Source organism: Idiotropiscis lumnitzeri, chromosome 1 (assembly GCF_059441095.1).
Source record: "Idiotropiscis lumnitzeri isolate Australia: NSW breed Sydney's pygmy pipehorse chromosome 1, RoL_Ilum_1.0, whole genome shotgun sequence".
Classification (NCBI taxonomy): Eukaryota; Metazoa; Chordata; class Actinopteri; order Syngnathiformes; family Syngnathidae; genus Idiotropiscis; species Idiotropiscis lumnitzeri.
In genome coordinates, this window is record NC_142391.1 from 12233506 (window position 1) to 12249757 (window position 16252).

At 38.8% G+C, this 16252-nt stretch overlaps 2 protein-coding genes across 2 annotated transcripts; one reads left to right on the forward strand and one right to left on the reverse strand.

Moving 5' to 3' along the window:
- msh4 (mutS homolog 4) lies at window positions 1-11262 on the reverse strand. The gene is made up of 20 exons (XM_088304098.1): window positions 10904-11262; window positions 9534-9689; window positions 9294-9457; window positions 9100-9210; window positions 8903-9018; window positions 8650-8823; window positions 8388-8560; window positions 8246-8313; window positions 7019-7093; window positions 6870-6934; window positions 6614-6783; window positions 6037-6173; window positions 5628-5731; window positions 3398-3522; window positions 1285-1485; window positions 1099-1217; window positions 886-1014; window positions 592-766; window positions 427-515; window positions 1-259 (listed from the first exon to the last, which is right to left on the reverse strand). The coding sequence occupies exons 1-20, from the start codon at window positions 11106-11108 to the stop codon at window positions 71-73; spliced, it is 2745 nt and encodes a 914-aa protein (XP_088160224.1). The 5' UTR covers window positions 11109-11262; the 3' UTR covers window positions 1-70.
- Window positions 11263-11453: 191 nt separating this feature from the next.
- On the forward strand, window positions 11454-12893 carry vcpkmt (valosin containing protein lysine (K) methyltransferase). The gene is made up of 5 exons (XM_088305044.1): window positions 11454-11738; window positions 11949-12062; window positions 12158-12230; window positions 12331-12450; window positions 12548-12893. The coding sequence occupies exons 1-5, from the start codon at window positions 11482-11484 to the stop codon at window positions 12650-12652; spliced, it is 669 nt and encodes a 222-aa protein (XP_088161170.1). The 5' UTR covers window positions 11454-11481; the 3' UTR covers window positions 12653-12893.
- Window positions 12894-16252: the final 3359 nt, after the last annotated feature.

Genomic DNA, 16252 nt, shown 5'->3' on the forward strand with positions numbered 1-16252 from the left:
TAAACTTGAGACAGCAGCCTTTTACTTTTTCTCACTTGATGTAAATCTGGGACAAGATTTGATTCCTCTGTTAGGAGTCTGAGGATGTCGGCAGCCTTGTATCCTCCAGCTCTGCCTCATACTGCTTCCTTAGGCCCTTCAGATACATGCGTAGGCTGTCCGGGTCAAGTCTGGAGTTTCTGGCAGTCTGCAAAAGGCGGGTGGCCAGGCGGTGTAAAGCGCGCTGCCGCTCTGTTTCAGGATCACTCTTACGCTTAGCCTTGGGAAGAATGTCCAAAACACATTTTATTTGTTCAGAAACATTTGAATGGAATTTGTGACCCTAACTGAATACCGGGGGACTATATTGCACGGTTGACTTTGTGCACACAGTGTTGGACATACTGCACTAAAATGTACTTTACAGGACAATTGAATAAAGCCTACCAAAAGCTGCTTGCTGACTTTGGAGGCAATTGTCTTTGCTTCCTGGATTATGCTTGAAGGAAGTGAGGTCATTTGTGCCGCTCTGAGGCCTAAGAGGGCCAAAGCACAATTTGTTTGAGCCCAGCTGACAAATATTTCATCAGAGTGATTCAACAGACTGTTTACCGTAATGTCTTTCTTCAGAGAATCCTTGACTCAGTAAGTGTGTGTACACTATGCTCTCAGTGCCAGTGTCACGAGTGCGTGTGTGCTGAACCTGCATGTGCTGGTTGTCCACACTGGGATACAGAGATTCAAGTTGGCACAGCTCAAGGTAGTGTGTAGCAAACAGGGTGAAAGCCTACAAACATGGCAAACAACACAAAATGAACAGATTTTTCATTGTAACCAAGTGAATAATATAGACTGAAGTAGGCTCATTGAGCTGCTTTCGAAACAAAGAAGTGTCATGTGCTTTACCTTGAGGCTGAGGAGAAATTCACAAACTGAGTGACATATTCCAATGCCTTCTTCAGCACTGGTGCCACGTCCCAGCTCGTCGATGATGATGAGAGACCGCTCGCTGACATTGTGGATTATGTATGACACCTTAAATTGAGAGGAAATTGAAAGATCAAGCAATGTTTTTTTTTTTTTTTGTTTTTTTCACAAAATCGATAGAATGGGCAGTACCTCCTTCATTTCCAACATGAATGTGGAAGAGTTAGTTTCAAAATCATCATCAATGCCAATTCTGGTGAAAATTTGATCTGCTACACGGAAAGAAGCATACTCAGCAGGGACAAAAGAACCTGTAAAAAAAAAAAAGTTCAATCACCCAATCACAGCACTGTTGATCCAAATGTAGTTCATACAGACCTATTTGAGCCATGATCTGACACAGTGCCACCTGTTTGAGATATGTGGATTTACCACTCATGTTAGGACCTGTGATGATGACAAAGTTGCTGCCCTCGGAGACATAACAGTTGTTGGACACAAGTTGCTGTCCGGGCATTCGCTCCAGGATAGGATGACGACCCTGCTTGATGGCTAATGTGTCCGTGAACTCCGGTCGCACTTGAAGACAATATTATAAAATGAAAAGAATCTATGTTATCTCTTCAGGAAAATGTCACTGTAAAACATGCGTATACTCAATATATTTTTTTATGGATTTAGACAATCACAGTTAGGGGCAGTTTTTGTGATACCTAATTCTCGTATCGAAGGATTTGGAATTATGACCTATACTTCAAATAGCCACAAGGGGGCATTTGAGACCAGTTGACTTCTCTCGTGAGGAGACTCTTTATTAATAGTCAACAAATTGATGTGCGTAATACTGTTTCAATATTTTACCTCCTGAATACAGTGAGATTTGAACACCCCAAAAGTTCTGTAATTTGTAGTTTAAACCAAAATTTTCAGGAGAAATATGCCCCAGGATGCACAAATGTGTACAGGCCAGAATATTGCTTTAGAAGTCAGTTGATCTTTTGAGAATTGAGTTCATTATTAACCTAAATGATTACCTCCAATCGTGTTTTGCTTATCATTCATTAATCATCACAGTTAAGGGTGAAGGCATAATATAGTACTGTAATAATCATGATCATCATCCTTTTGTTACAGCTCCAGCTGTTGTGAAATGCGGTATATAAATAAAGTTGTATTGTATTATATTTTGACATTTTACAAATCGAATGTTACGAGGACTGCATGACTATAACCAAAATGGTAATCGCAATTATTTTGATAAAAAATGTAGTCATCATTATTGATTGCGATTATTCACCATTTTAAGGAAAATAATATTTAAATATTTTCAGTGCAAAATGAAACATAAAAATAAATGTATGTTCTAGAATAAATGATAAACAATAATAAACAAATATGCAAGAACTACCACCGGTTGGGCGGCACGGTGGTCGACTGGTTAGCACTAAGGCCTGGGTGGGTTTTCTCGAGGTACTCCAGTTTCCTGCTCATTCCAAAAATAGGCATGGCATATTGATTGGACACCCTGAATTGTCCCTAGGTGTGATTGTGAGCGCAGATGGTTGTTCATGTTTGTGCGATTGGCTGATATAAAGTCCAGGGTGTACGCCGCCTACTGCCCAAAGACACCTGGGATAGGCTCCAGCACACCCACGACCCACATGAGGAGACTACTTGTTGAGAAAGTGCTTGATTAGATAAGCAGCGGATCCTGCATCTCATTTGTTAATATCCCCAACGATCAGTTTAATTTAGTCATTGCAGCCAAAATCATGCTCACAATTAACATTTGATAAATCATGCAGCCCAAACAGTCCGATCATTTTTCATTTTTTTTAACAATGGTATGACAGTTAAAAGTAACAGCCATACATGAAAATGTATTTTACTTCGTGCGACCTCCTCATATCAGTTACAAGGGACGAAGTAATTCCTTTATTTTAGTTGCATTCATCGTTGTTTAACTTATTTGTTCAACACTTCTGATAGTTTTCTAATGAAAGCAATGTGATTTTGCAATGGAGTCATTCAACTTCAGTTAATTGTTTTGAAATACAAACAAATTAGAAGTCAATCTATGTGCGTGAATGGACCGGATCATGGTATGGATAATATGAGAGTGTCACATACATAAAAGGTTTTAAACATAATTGAGCAGTGGCGATGGAGACAGCGCCCCCTAGTGGAGGTGAGCAGCACTGCAGTGCATGTTTATGGACAAGGTAATCTGAGAATGAGTCGGCAAGGGGACGAAGCTGGCTTTAAATCAGCATGTGACTGTCTGTTGACAGACGCTCTTAGACAGCTGAGGGTCTAAACTCGCAACCTTTGGGGCTGACTGGATTCCCTCGGCCCATGCAAAAAGGGCAGAGGTCAGTCGAAGCGTCGGCTCATTGACATCTGGTGGATGCTGCTGTATATGACTGGAAATCAGATGCGCCACAATCGAACGTGACAGTTTGACAAAACAGGAGCAGCGCATCACACTCACCATAATCAGAGAGGGTGCATGCGTTTGCCAGGGACAGCAGCATATCCAGCATGGACACAGCATCAGACAGTTTGTAGAGGCAATGGATGTGCTCACGGATAGTGTTGAGGAGTTGACATACCACCCTTGGAAGGAGACAATTTCAGTGCTAAGAGATTACTGTAATAAAAGCACAGTCTTGTGTAGTGAATCTGCAGCGCGACACGTGGAACACAGCGAAAAAAAATCTTCAGTCTTGTATTGTTGCATGCGAGAACCACATAGTGTAGGTTAGACACCGGGGATTGATTTGTGCTTCAGTTTACAGAATTTATTCAAATAATGGAAAATTAGTCAGCGGGGGACCATTTCGTTATATTCTCTATTGCTGTTTTGTTTAATGACTTTGCTATTCTGGAACACCTTCTCGCTTAATTTAAATCCCTTTAAAATTAAATAAATGTGTTTTGCCAAATAGCTCACATTTTCTCAAAAGAATAGAATAGAATAGAATAGAATAGAAATCCCTTTATTGTATAATATATAAAATATAATAGTAAAGGGTTACAAATTTGGATAGGGTATTTAAACTGCATAACCAATACAGTTATGGATACGATTTTAAAAAGAACCAATGACAATGAAAATATTGCCAAACAATCCCAGAAGACCATATTGTTGCTCTCGTAAATACAGTTTTGGGATTAGGCAGATATGAGGCAAAGTTTTTGTGAATGTTGGTCTGACACTATCACACAAAGCACAAAGGCCTGAAAACCTTTGCGGCATTTAGAAACTTGCTGTTATAAGATTGACAAACCCTGCTCAAGTGGACAGTTAACACTCGTTCACTAAATCATATTAAAAAAAAAACAAAAAGAAAAACAGATAATATAATCAATCCATCCATTATCTGAGCCACTGCCCCTCACGAGGGTCGCGGCCGTGCTGGAGTCGATCCCAGCTATCGGGCAGTAGGCGGGCTACACCCAGGACACCCAAAGACCATCCGTGCTCACAAACACACTTCGGCTATTCAGGGTGTCCAATCAACATACCACACGGAAACTGAAGTACCCGGAGGAAAACACAAGGATTATTTTATTAATAATTGTAATTGTACGAATTAAGACATGTAGTTTATCAATACTTTCATTTTAACCATAGTTTGATTCCAGTCAAATTAAATCTGAGCCATATTGTGAGCAGTAGACTTAAGAATTCATTCATTTTGGACATATTAACCTGTTATAGGTGGACATAGAAAACAAATTCTTTTGAAAACAACATAAACAGAAGAAAACCCTCAATTTGAACATTATGCAAATGTAGTAAATCCTCTTCCATCATGGGGGTTACATTCCAGAACACCGATATAAGTTAAATCCATGATATAGAAATACACCCGTGGCATGTTACTACATAAATGACAGCACCAAGTCTTTAAATATGGTTTAAAAACGATACAAACACATTAAAACACGTATAATATATCAACAGAGAGCAAGATCAATGAATAAAACATATTAAAAAAATGGAACGAATGAATAGAATGGAACAATGTGTACTCACACCAACTCACGATGTCAACAATGATGATAATGAAGCTGCTGTAATATATTCCCTTTTCAGTGGCGAAACACACTATGTTACAAATTACTATGCAAATTGTGGGTTTTTTTTCATCTGAATTGTATAAATAATCAAACTCTATGCAAATGGAACTCAGTATCATTTTCAGGTCATCAACAGGTATACAATAATTTGAACATTTTTAAACAAACCTCCCAATCCCCAAAATAAATGTTTTTTTCTTGTAATGCCCTGCTCCAAATAATTATGCACAGCAGTCTCACAAGACATTTTATAGATTGACAAGAACTGAAAATAATCATTTGTTAAATTTGCACCATTAGGACGTTGTATTTGCTGAATAAATTTCAATAAATAACATCTTAACAGGTCAAGTTACATAAGACCTCTTATCTAATACCAGTTTCGCAATTCTTGCCTCCATTAAACTTTTTTTTTCAGATTATCTGCTTGAATTGATTTGTAACTCGCACTCAAACAAAAAAAAGCGTTAAAATGCCGGCAAATGGAGTAAATTAAAAATTAATAGTATAAAAAAAAAACAACCTGCAAAATACCGAACCCACAACCCGTAATGGAGGGGGGTTTACTGTAACAATATGAAAAACAAAAGATAAATGTGTTCTCGTTACGTGCATGAGTGTCTTGCTCTACTCACACATATGACATGTGAACGATCTCCCTCAGGGCATCATCACAGCGATCGTTCAACTTCACCAGATCAGCGGTGGTGAAGCCATAGTTGTCTTTGTGTTTGACGACCTGGGGGAACAGATGCCCAAAGCCAACAATTATGCTTGTACAATAAATCATATTTAATAAGAAATTAATGGGATTGTTAAAGGCAGCAAATTGCAGCGATAAAACAAAGAACTGTGAAGCCACAAAAAATGGGTCACCAGGACATGTACAGGAATTAAACATGATTCCAACGGCATAATATAATGCCAGGTAGTTTTCATCTATTTATTTATATTTTATTATTTATTTATTTTTTGACGACGAAAAATATTTTAATTCAATGAAGCTAAAAATTGACTTTGTATTGTCATTCCCACTGATGATACCTTGATGAACTCCGAAGGAAGTTTCCCATTAGGCAACAACATTCCTTCCAGCTTCATCTGGATGAAGAACCCTCGAGCGGTGCTGAAGCTTGTGCGCATAGGAAAGCCATAGTTCTCCCCCATCTGGTTTACCAGTCCTGAGAAACACAATTGCTATGCTATTAACACGTCCAAAAGCAGCCATTAAAGATAAGCCACTTGTGAAATTTGTGATAAAAATGTGCAAAATTTGTGTGTCTTTTAGCTTGAGTACATAAACTAGTGGAAAAAGACGAAGAAGTTGCGTCAGTTCATCGTTTATATCATTCAAAAATGGACTATATCTGAAAATGTTGATGAGGTGCTTTAAACCATTTGAAAAAATCTTGCATTATATTCAACAGCATTTCATATGACTGTATTGAGAAAGAGAATACATCATTTTGACAAATTTGAACAAATTCTGCCAAAGATACCCTTTTTTTTGTCATGTAAAAAATCGGAACGTATCTCTTATAAAAAATTTAAAAAAACAATTCAGGTTGACACATCGAACACTCTAGACTAGAAGTTGCAAACAAATACATGAGGTCACCACCTGCAATGTCATCCACTATCTCGGTATAAGCTCGTCGGGCAATGTCCAGGAACTCGTTGATGTTGGGCCGGACGGCATAGCACTTCTGTGTACGCATGTTGAGGTTCCCCTTCAGGTAGGTGGTGTCATCATTAATAACAGTGAGGATCTGCTTCAAGATCATGTCAAATCTGAAAGTGAACACAAACCACTGTATGAGTAAAAGTGCAAATAATAGAAAATAAAGATGACGACACCTGACACAAAATTGAAAGACCTGTTGTCCTCCAGTGAAGTGCTGTATGCTTTAAGAAGAGCTGTGTTGCAGTTCTTTAACACCACCTGTTTATGAAATCATCTTGTTAGAAAATCATTTAAAAACCTAACTTTGGAGCTATCAATTTGTGTACATCATCAAACACTCACCCTCAACTGTGGCACCAAATCCAAAGTGTGTTTCAGCTGAATGACATGTATGATCTTTGCTTCTGCAACCTGAACCTACAAAAAATGTATAATACATCTGATTACTTCACTGAGGTTATTTACACATTAAGTAAGAGCTACGAAAGATATTTGGTATTTCTATATAATACTGAATATGTATTTTGAATCAGCACCACATCTAAAAATAAGAATGGTTATGGTAATAATGAAAATGTTACATAAGAAATTTTGAACACATTTAGTATACACATATATATATATATACATGTATACATATATATATATATATATATATATATATATATATATATTTGAAAAGCGATATGCTTTTTTTCTATATATACTAAAAAGGTGTTGTCTTTTGTTATAGTGCACACGATAAAGAACTAAATCTGTTTTTTGGGTGAGGAGCTCTGCCTCTTGCAAATGCAGAGTACCGCTTTCATTACCATGACGAACAGGAGCGAGGCTAGGGCATACAACAAACAAGTTATTAGTCAGTGTTACCGACTAAGCGGCTTTTCCGACACCTGCAGCGGCTATTTGTGGTGATATGTGAGAATTCTGGAGACCCTGAGACTCTCCAGAACAAGAAATGCTCACCTCTGCGTGTCCAGACTACAAACGATGGCGCTTCCACAAAGCCACTGTAAGCTCCTATTTTTTCAACATTGCACAACCTAATCTATTCAATAATAATTACCCTTGATTATGCATAAATAACTTGGAATGGTGAAATGTTTTTAATCAGACATACAACCAAAACAGGTTTTGTTGACTGTTTTGTATCCTTGATGTGCAATCAGTCAAAATTTACACATATTGTGCCATCAAGAGCTGTTCGCACAGCCAACTTTGACTCCCTCTCACGCAAATGGGCATGGCAAGTCCGATAAAGACTTTGCGGTTTGGGAATTTGAGATTTTTTTCATTGATCCAGAGATTAGCCAAAAGACCACAGCTGAACAGGTATCCTGATCTACTGCGGATTCTATTATTATACTTTGTAAACATTAAATTGTTCTGTTATGGAGTCCCTCCATTCCCACAAGCTGTTCAATTAAATAATTGGGACAAACAAAACCACAGCCTAATTTAAACAATGCAATGTTTCATGTAGTTGGTTCATTGTATTCAGCACACTAATATAAGATAATATAAGTACAGGCACGAGTGCAGAATAACTAATCAATGTACTTCACATACTGTCTCTTGTTTTGGAACCTGGACCAGAACAGAGAGCAGCTGGTCAATGTCAAGGAAGTGACCTAGAGCTGATGAAAAAGACAGGGCCAAAACGTTCAGATCATTTAGTCAGTTGGTACAACACCCAGAATTTCTTTGGTACCATTCTTTAATCCAAAGAAGAGCTCCTCATTCTGAAGCATTTCTTGTATCGTGTCCAAGCGTATGTTGATGGTATCCACATCAATCAGAGGTTCCAGAATATTGGAGCGTAACCTTCTGGCGCCACCCGGAGTTTTTGTGTAGTTAAGGACGCCTAAAAGGGTATGGTCGCTCCTGTGCGCACAGTAATTTTACAATATATGTGAGACAATAGAAGCACTACATCTAAAATCATGCTTGGTCATCGCTTGCTCTTACTGCACCTGTGGTCTCTGTTGTTGACCACAAGTTCCATGTTACTGGCAGACGCTGAGTCGATCATTGCCGTCTGTTCGCTTCCTTTGAAGCTCACTTTGAGCGACTTGGCAGCATACACAGAGTTCTGAATGAACTCCAAATATTTCAGCAAAGCAGCTGCAGCCGCCAGGCAATAATATCTGCATAAATTTGGTAATAAAATGGTTGCCACAGCTTATGTCTACTTTTTTTTGCATTTAATTGTACTCAGTGGCATACTTAGCTTGAACTTCCATCAGGACAGTGCTAAATTCTGGAGCACAGAGCTGCTGGATGTACTCCAGTCCTTTCTTCTCATTAAAATATTTCCTTTGAATTGCAGTGAAAGCAACACCCTGACACACAAAATGAAAATATTTGCACCTAACAGTGCAATATTGACAGTTTTTCAAACTACACATTTTCTCGCTTGGCACCTGGAAGTTCTCTGTGATAAGGTTGAAGAGCTTTGTCCCTTTTCCCTTATCACAAGCAGTGTCTGGCATCAGTATTTCCATCGGAAACAAGACATGGACCTTGGTTATGACCTTAAGAAGTGAACAGATTGGAATATTTCTACAACAAAGATATTAATTCCAACTAAAGCTAATTTTGTGAGTGTTTCGGTTACCTTGGCATATGTTCCAGTGTCCGCAAATTGAGAAAGTACAAGCTCTGGACATTTCAAGTTAAGACTGGCCATTCCAATCTCTCCCCTGGCCAGACCGCGTCCTTCAACCAGAGCTACAATCACAGTTGTACCAGAAGCCGTGGCAGAAGAGGCGCAACTTGTAACTGCAATAAAAGAGAAATGAAATTAAGAAACTATACCACAATCTCAAACTCAAAGTACAACTATGGAGCACAGTACCAGTATCAGTCAACGGTGTCCGTGCCGGGTGTGCGGCCCTCGCAGAACCAGGGGTCTTCCAGAGCCTTGGTGTTCCTCCACGAAAGGAGCTGTCCGAGGTACAAGTAAGGTGAGGCGGATTGATCCTTCCTAACTGAAGGCTGTGGGGAAATTGACCTTTTTCAAGAAAAGAGGGGTATATTTGAATGAATGTAAAACACTGCAGGATTTGTGTGAGAGGCAGGGTTCAGATAAATGCAAGGCACATACAGGAGGATACAAAAGTGGGGACAGTATCAAGTTGTTCGAGTTAAACCAAGCTCTTCATTATTTACCTTCTTTCTTACCACATGAAATGAATGACTCCATATTGGGTAGGTTCAGGACGATCAGTTGAATGGCCACCAAGATCACAACTTATGGGCAGTGATCAAAGATTAAGTATATTCGGGAAAACCACGCACAATTCATAAAAGAAGTCTGCCGAGAAATTCATAACAATAAAGACTTTTATGTCAAATCATTTATGTAAAGGACAGCAATTTGAGAACATTAGAGGCTTTACTTGGCGAATTGTATATTATTATGATTTTCACTTAATAAAGTTATTGTGTTTTCTTTCCATAAAAATACTGTATCCCTACTTTTGCACCCTGTATTGAAAATGAATCACGCTCACATTCACAACCATTTTGAGTCTTTAATTACCCTAATAGGTTTGGGGTAATTCGAAAAAATGGGAAAAACACCCCAATTTAACTTGAAATTGTCCAAAGCTTTGGAATTTCAGCCTCTCAACAGTAAATATTCTCAGAATTCTGTAGTCCTCACCGGAAGCAGACTGATTAGCTTTGTCATGTTTAAGCAACAACAAAAAGACGTTTGTCAAAACCGCTTCTACTCTGGAAAACAATGATTAACATTATTCCTATTTTCTGACAAATCGTGATCAATTTGTGCATTTTCTGCACAGTCAATTTGAAATAATGGTCAGATTTTGAAAAGGAAATCCCAGATTTATTGCTTAATTGAGAATTTTGTTTTTTCTTTCTCAATTAATCAATCTTCCATTCCTCTTGGCTTTTCCCTTCAGGGATTTGCTTCCCTGGAGGGAAAAGCCGGAAGGAAAAGAAAATTGATTAATTGAGAAAGAAAAAAATAAAACTAAACGAAACAACATATATTAAAATAACTGTTTGATGCAGTCCTGGCTGCAGACAAGAATCACAACTAGAATTTCAGAACTTTGAAGCAGACTAACAATGAACCGTGCCTTCCCAATACAAAACCAGACATTACATTTTTGTGGTCTTTTAGTCTGGCTACAATATTAGTGACTGATATGAAAGAGTAGCCTACATAACGTGGTGAAAAGGTATCACTCCAGTTACCTGTGGCAGGGCGAGGAAGTGATGGACCAGTGCTGGAGTGGCTCCCTTCTTCAGAACATTGACAGGCCGAACCAGGGGAAACTGATACCGGATTACGGGAAGTGGTTCCATTAACAAGACTTCTTTCAGGTGGACATAACTCAGAACTGTGTCCACTTTCGGAAGTATCACTAGCTGCAATCTCTTCTGTACTGCTACGAAACATTTCAAAACGTCATAAAATCCACATTATATGAAGACTGTTTCCCAAGAAGCGCTTCGGTATCAAATTGAGTAAAAAGTTAATATAGCAACAAAGAGAAATTGTAGAAGCTTATGCTAGCTGAGAAGCTAACAAAGTTTGGCGCGACACCCAAAGTCCTTCCCACTCCATCGCCTTCATGTGCGCATGCTCGTTTGATTTTGGCTTGAACATATTATGATTATTACAATATAGTTTTTCCGTGCAGATTTACTCCCAATTAATCCCAACATTCGTACACTACAGCATACTTTTAATCGTATAAAGCAAAAAGTATTTTACTTTTTTTGTGAAACGTCGACAGGTGAACTTCCGCTTCCGCTCGCGCTTATCCAACATGGCGGCGCAGGGCGAGCACAACAACTACTTTGTGAGAGAAATTGAGAAAAACGACGGTTCTGTTTTGACAGTGAGCCAATGTTATATGGGGGACGTGGGCTGCGTGGTCTGGGATGCGGCCATCGTTTTTGCAAAATATTTAGAAACTAAACAATTTTACGATCCGGCCGCCGGATTGAATTTATGGGCAGGCCAAAGAGTGTTGGAGTTAGGAGCTGGGACAGGGGTCGTTGGCTTGATGGCAGCAACATTGGGGTGAGTTCAAATGTATAGCATATATTCTTTTATTCGAATATTTACCGTTTGTGTACACATCGGGATATTTTGCCCAATGAAGGGAACTGTTGTCAAGAGAAGACCTCCTGTACCTACAATATATGTCAAAAAGCATGTGCACTTGACGTTTCTGTTTTATTTTACACAGTTAATTTGTTAACTCCTGGTTCATTATGTTGATTCCCATAGCGCTCAAGTTAGTGTGACAGACTTGGATGATCTACAGAACCTCCTGAAAGTGAACATTCAAGGCAATCAGACTCTCATTAGTAGTGGATCCATAACTGCCAAGGTACTGAAATGGTTTGTACTATTTATTATATTTAACATGCTCGATTGTTGATGATTGTCTGTGGATGGTTACTCACATTTATAGTCTGAGGTGTTCTTTTGCTTAGGGGTGAAGATGTATCTGGTTTCCTTCCACCTCCAAACTATGTCCTTATGGCGGATTGCATTTATTACAAGCAGGTATTGTTACATATTTAAGTCTAAATGGACGTTTTGCATGTTTTTATCATGTCCACTTGTGGCATTTTCTCCTCAAATGCTTTTATGTGTTCCTGTGCAGTCAATTACTCCGCTGGTGGAGACCTTGAAGCTGCTTAGTGGACCAGACACATGCATCATTTGTTGCTACGAGCAACGCACAGAGGGCATCAACCCAAAGGTCGAGAAGCAGTTTTTTGAGGTAAGAGCTTCTAGATGTAAAAATAAATGCATGAATATATAAGAAATTCAGTTTTGTCACTCAATGGGTTGTGTTTTTTTATTATTTCATCCTTTAGCTGCTGGAACAAAACTTCAACTGTGAAGAAATCCCTCTGATCAAACATGATAGTGAGTTTAGTAGTCCAGACATCCACATTCTACATGTCAGGAAAAAGGTTTGAGCTTGTCGGATGACGTGTAAATAGATTATCTTACTTTGGCGGAATACACCTAGGACTGGTTGCCAGTCAAACTCAGGACACAGGGACAAACAACCGTTTAGGTTAGTGCTGGGCAATTATGAAAAAAATAGTGATCACGATGATCTTCATTGATATTGACATCATGCTGAATAAACACGATTATTCATTGATTTAGAACCTTTGTATTTATTCAACTACCAAAAGAATACTTTAAATATACCTTAAATATATACCTTGAAAGAACCATATAATAAATTAGCAACAAGTAAATAGTACACTTAGCAATAATATATAAATATAATATTTAATAGCAAGCCGTTGGTGCTGTGTGCACCTTGGGCGCCTCTTTGGGCCAGCGTATTACGTTTATATTACGTGTCTGTATGTGTTACCACAACGTTTGCTTGTGAATATTTGTTGTTTGAAGGAATATCACTGCCACTTGATGCTACTTTTCTGTTAGCCTGTCAAGTGGATTCCCCATTAGCGTCTCGTATTAGCACATCTGTTGTTTCTTAAACAAAGTAGATTTTGTATTTCAATATACAATGTGTGTAAATCATTTTGTTGTTTAGTTTTACAGTAAACTCCAATGTTACATTCAGCGTGCTTCCGAAACGCAGGAACTTGCAAACATAATATGTTTTCTTTTATTGTATTTTTATGATTGCGAGGTGCCAATATTAAAAACACGATTAAATTCCGATGAATTGCCCAGCACTAGTTCGCACTCACAATCAGTTAAGTGAAAACATTTGGACAAGTCATGAATGAATGTTTTTCTAATGTAGTTGTATAGTGGAATACTCACGCAAGCACGGAGAGAACATGCTGTAACTCCACACAAGAAGTCCATAATCGAGTTTCACTTTGCTGTTTTTATGTGACATTTAATATTTAGTCATTAATTTGACAATTACTTGTAAATATCTGTCATGAATACATGAGTGAATGCCATAATATGTGTTTGGAGTGGAGCTAAAGCATTGCCTAGTTAGCCACTAGGGGGCAATAGTTTGCATTTAAAAAAACTGGTTGAATTTGAATCTGAAATAAAGCTGCAATTACATCATGAATCAGAGGTTGGCGGTCATTTTTTCCATTAATGTCATTTTAAATCAGTCACATGACTGCCAATTCAGCACCACGCACAGACAAATGTTTACTCCATACGGTCTATTCATCTAAGCGTCAAGTCAGTGCTGTGAATGCCAACTCTCGTGCCACTCACACTTGTGCCAGTCTTTTTTTTCTCCATTCGAGGGGAATTCCAGAACAAGTCCCACATGAGGCGCAAGATTATGGCTCTTTTACAAGCACAAATCTTGAAGTATACGCTACTCTCCCGTGGGGGGCCTTTCATGCTTCTCACTGTTTATGCTCCCGAAATCTGGTGCTACAGCCAAGGCAACCTCTAATGTCCAAATAAAGTGATTAATGATGATATTGGGCTGCCTCTGTGAGAAATAGTGGGGTATTAATCACAATATCTCAGTTTGAACATCCTGCTTCTATGAAGAATGCTCAGCAGGGATGTTTTGTCGCTGGGTATGTTTCAGTTTTCCAGCCATCCATTTTCTATAGCGTTTGTCCTCATTTAGGGTCTTGGATGAGCTGGAGCCCATCAGAGGGGACTTTGGATGAGAATCAGGTGACACCCTGAAATGGTCGCCTGCCAATTACAGGCCACAAATAAACAAAATCATTCACACGGGAAGTCAGAACTAAGATTCAAACCCCGAACTTTTTAATTTTTAGGCAGACGTGTTAACCACTAGGGAACCCTGCTGCTCCGCTTAAATGTTATAGATTGTAACAGTAACATTTGTTTTCTAATTAACATAACTCATTCATAGTAAAAAGTCCCAGAGCAAGGGGGGATCATTTGGAGATTCAAGCTGAGTGCCGCTATTTAGTGCAGCATTCCTGCTGCATACCTACTCACTTTCTATCAGTGAAATTATTTAGAATCCAAAACATCCCTGGCGTCCTCGCCTCTATAAATTTTCTCAAAATAATTCCAACAGTAATGCGATAGTCTTGCTAATTAGGCGAGCACTGCTGGGGAATACCGTAAATGAGGGCATCTTACTGTGAAGTAATGATGTGTGTTGTCTGCTATACTCACACTACAACTGTAAACATTGTTGAACTTGTGTTGTACATGTAGCCTGAAGCCAGAATGGCAGTGATTTCTGCCCACATATGGTGATATTAGTGTTACATTTGACAATAGAATAAAATGTCAGCTAACAACTAAGCTCAAGTCTTTTATAAATAACTATAACCATAGGGTGTGCACACTCATTTATTATATAATTACGTTTTCTTTGTTACATGATATCTTATTACAGTCTATGCTGGTTATTTGGATTTCTATTTAAACAGGATGAGTTCCAAATACCACCTATGCAACACGCACAACTTCCTCTGCTAACTTTATATAGAAAAAGAAGAAAACAGATGGTTGAGGGAGTGTGTGAGAAATTGCTCAGCAGCACCACTCTGCTGTATCACGGTCAAGTGACACAGAGGAGCCTTTGTGTCATCATATCATCATTATCATCATTATAATCATCATCATCGTGTTGCCTGGAGCCAAGAGAGTTCACATTCCAGAAGAAGACTCATTTTCTCAGTCCAAAGGTGTGGCTTCAAAATAGACATCTAACTGAGACGGGTTAAAGATAGAAAATGCTTTGCAAATGTGTGGTACTGCATCCTCATGGATCAACTGTCTCGCTTTCACTCGCCAAAGATGACTCAACTCAAATAAATGCTCTCATGAATGCCTCGGAGACACGGTCAGAGCTCCACTGGAACTCATTTGATTAGTGCGCTCACAGGTTACATAATGAAATGTAGCATTTCTAATGGCTTTGGGTTGTGTTAGCAAGCCTGACAGAACAAACATAATGGTTAGCCGCCCTCAACACTACACACAGACACACAAGCACGCACACACAAAGTGGACCCAAAGGAAGGCGGGGGTGCTGCAAAGACAGCTGTGCTGCAGTTGAAGGGATTACACACAAGCACACTGTTACACAAGCATGCACATTTGCGCTCTTGTTTTAAGACCTTTATGCATTATTTCCTAAGCAATTGAGAATTGTTCTTAGCCTCTTATTCCACCCTAAATGATATTAAAAGATATTGATTATTTATCTTACAAGACATTGTGGAAAATTATATGTCTCAAAGTTTTGGGGTGTAGTTGGGGGGAAGGCACTTTTTTTTCCTCATCCAACGTAAAAGCAAACTCCATAAAGGCACGGAAGGATTGCAGTGTGGTGTGGAAGGAATTCATTGGCTCGTGGAGAGCCCTTAAAGGGGACGTCAACCCCACAAAAAAAATTTTATGAAACGTTCTCTGCGTCTTTGCTACTCTAAACATGGCATTCTGATGAATTGTTTTCATGGAATATGAGTTAGGCAGCAAAATTCACCTGTTTTTAGCCATCTCTGTGGGTGGCCATTTTGTCACTTTCTTTCAACTGAATATGACGTCAAAGTTACTCAGGGCTCAGCTAATGACCAATCATGGCTCATCTGTTTTCTGAAACTGAATCATCATTG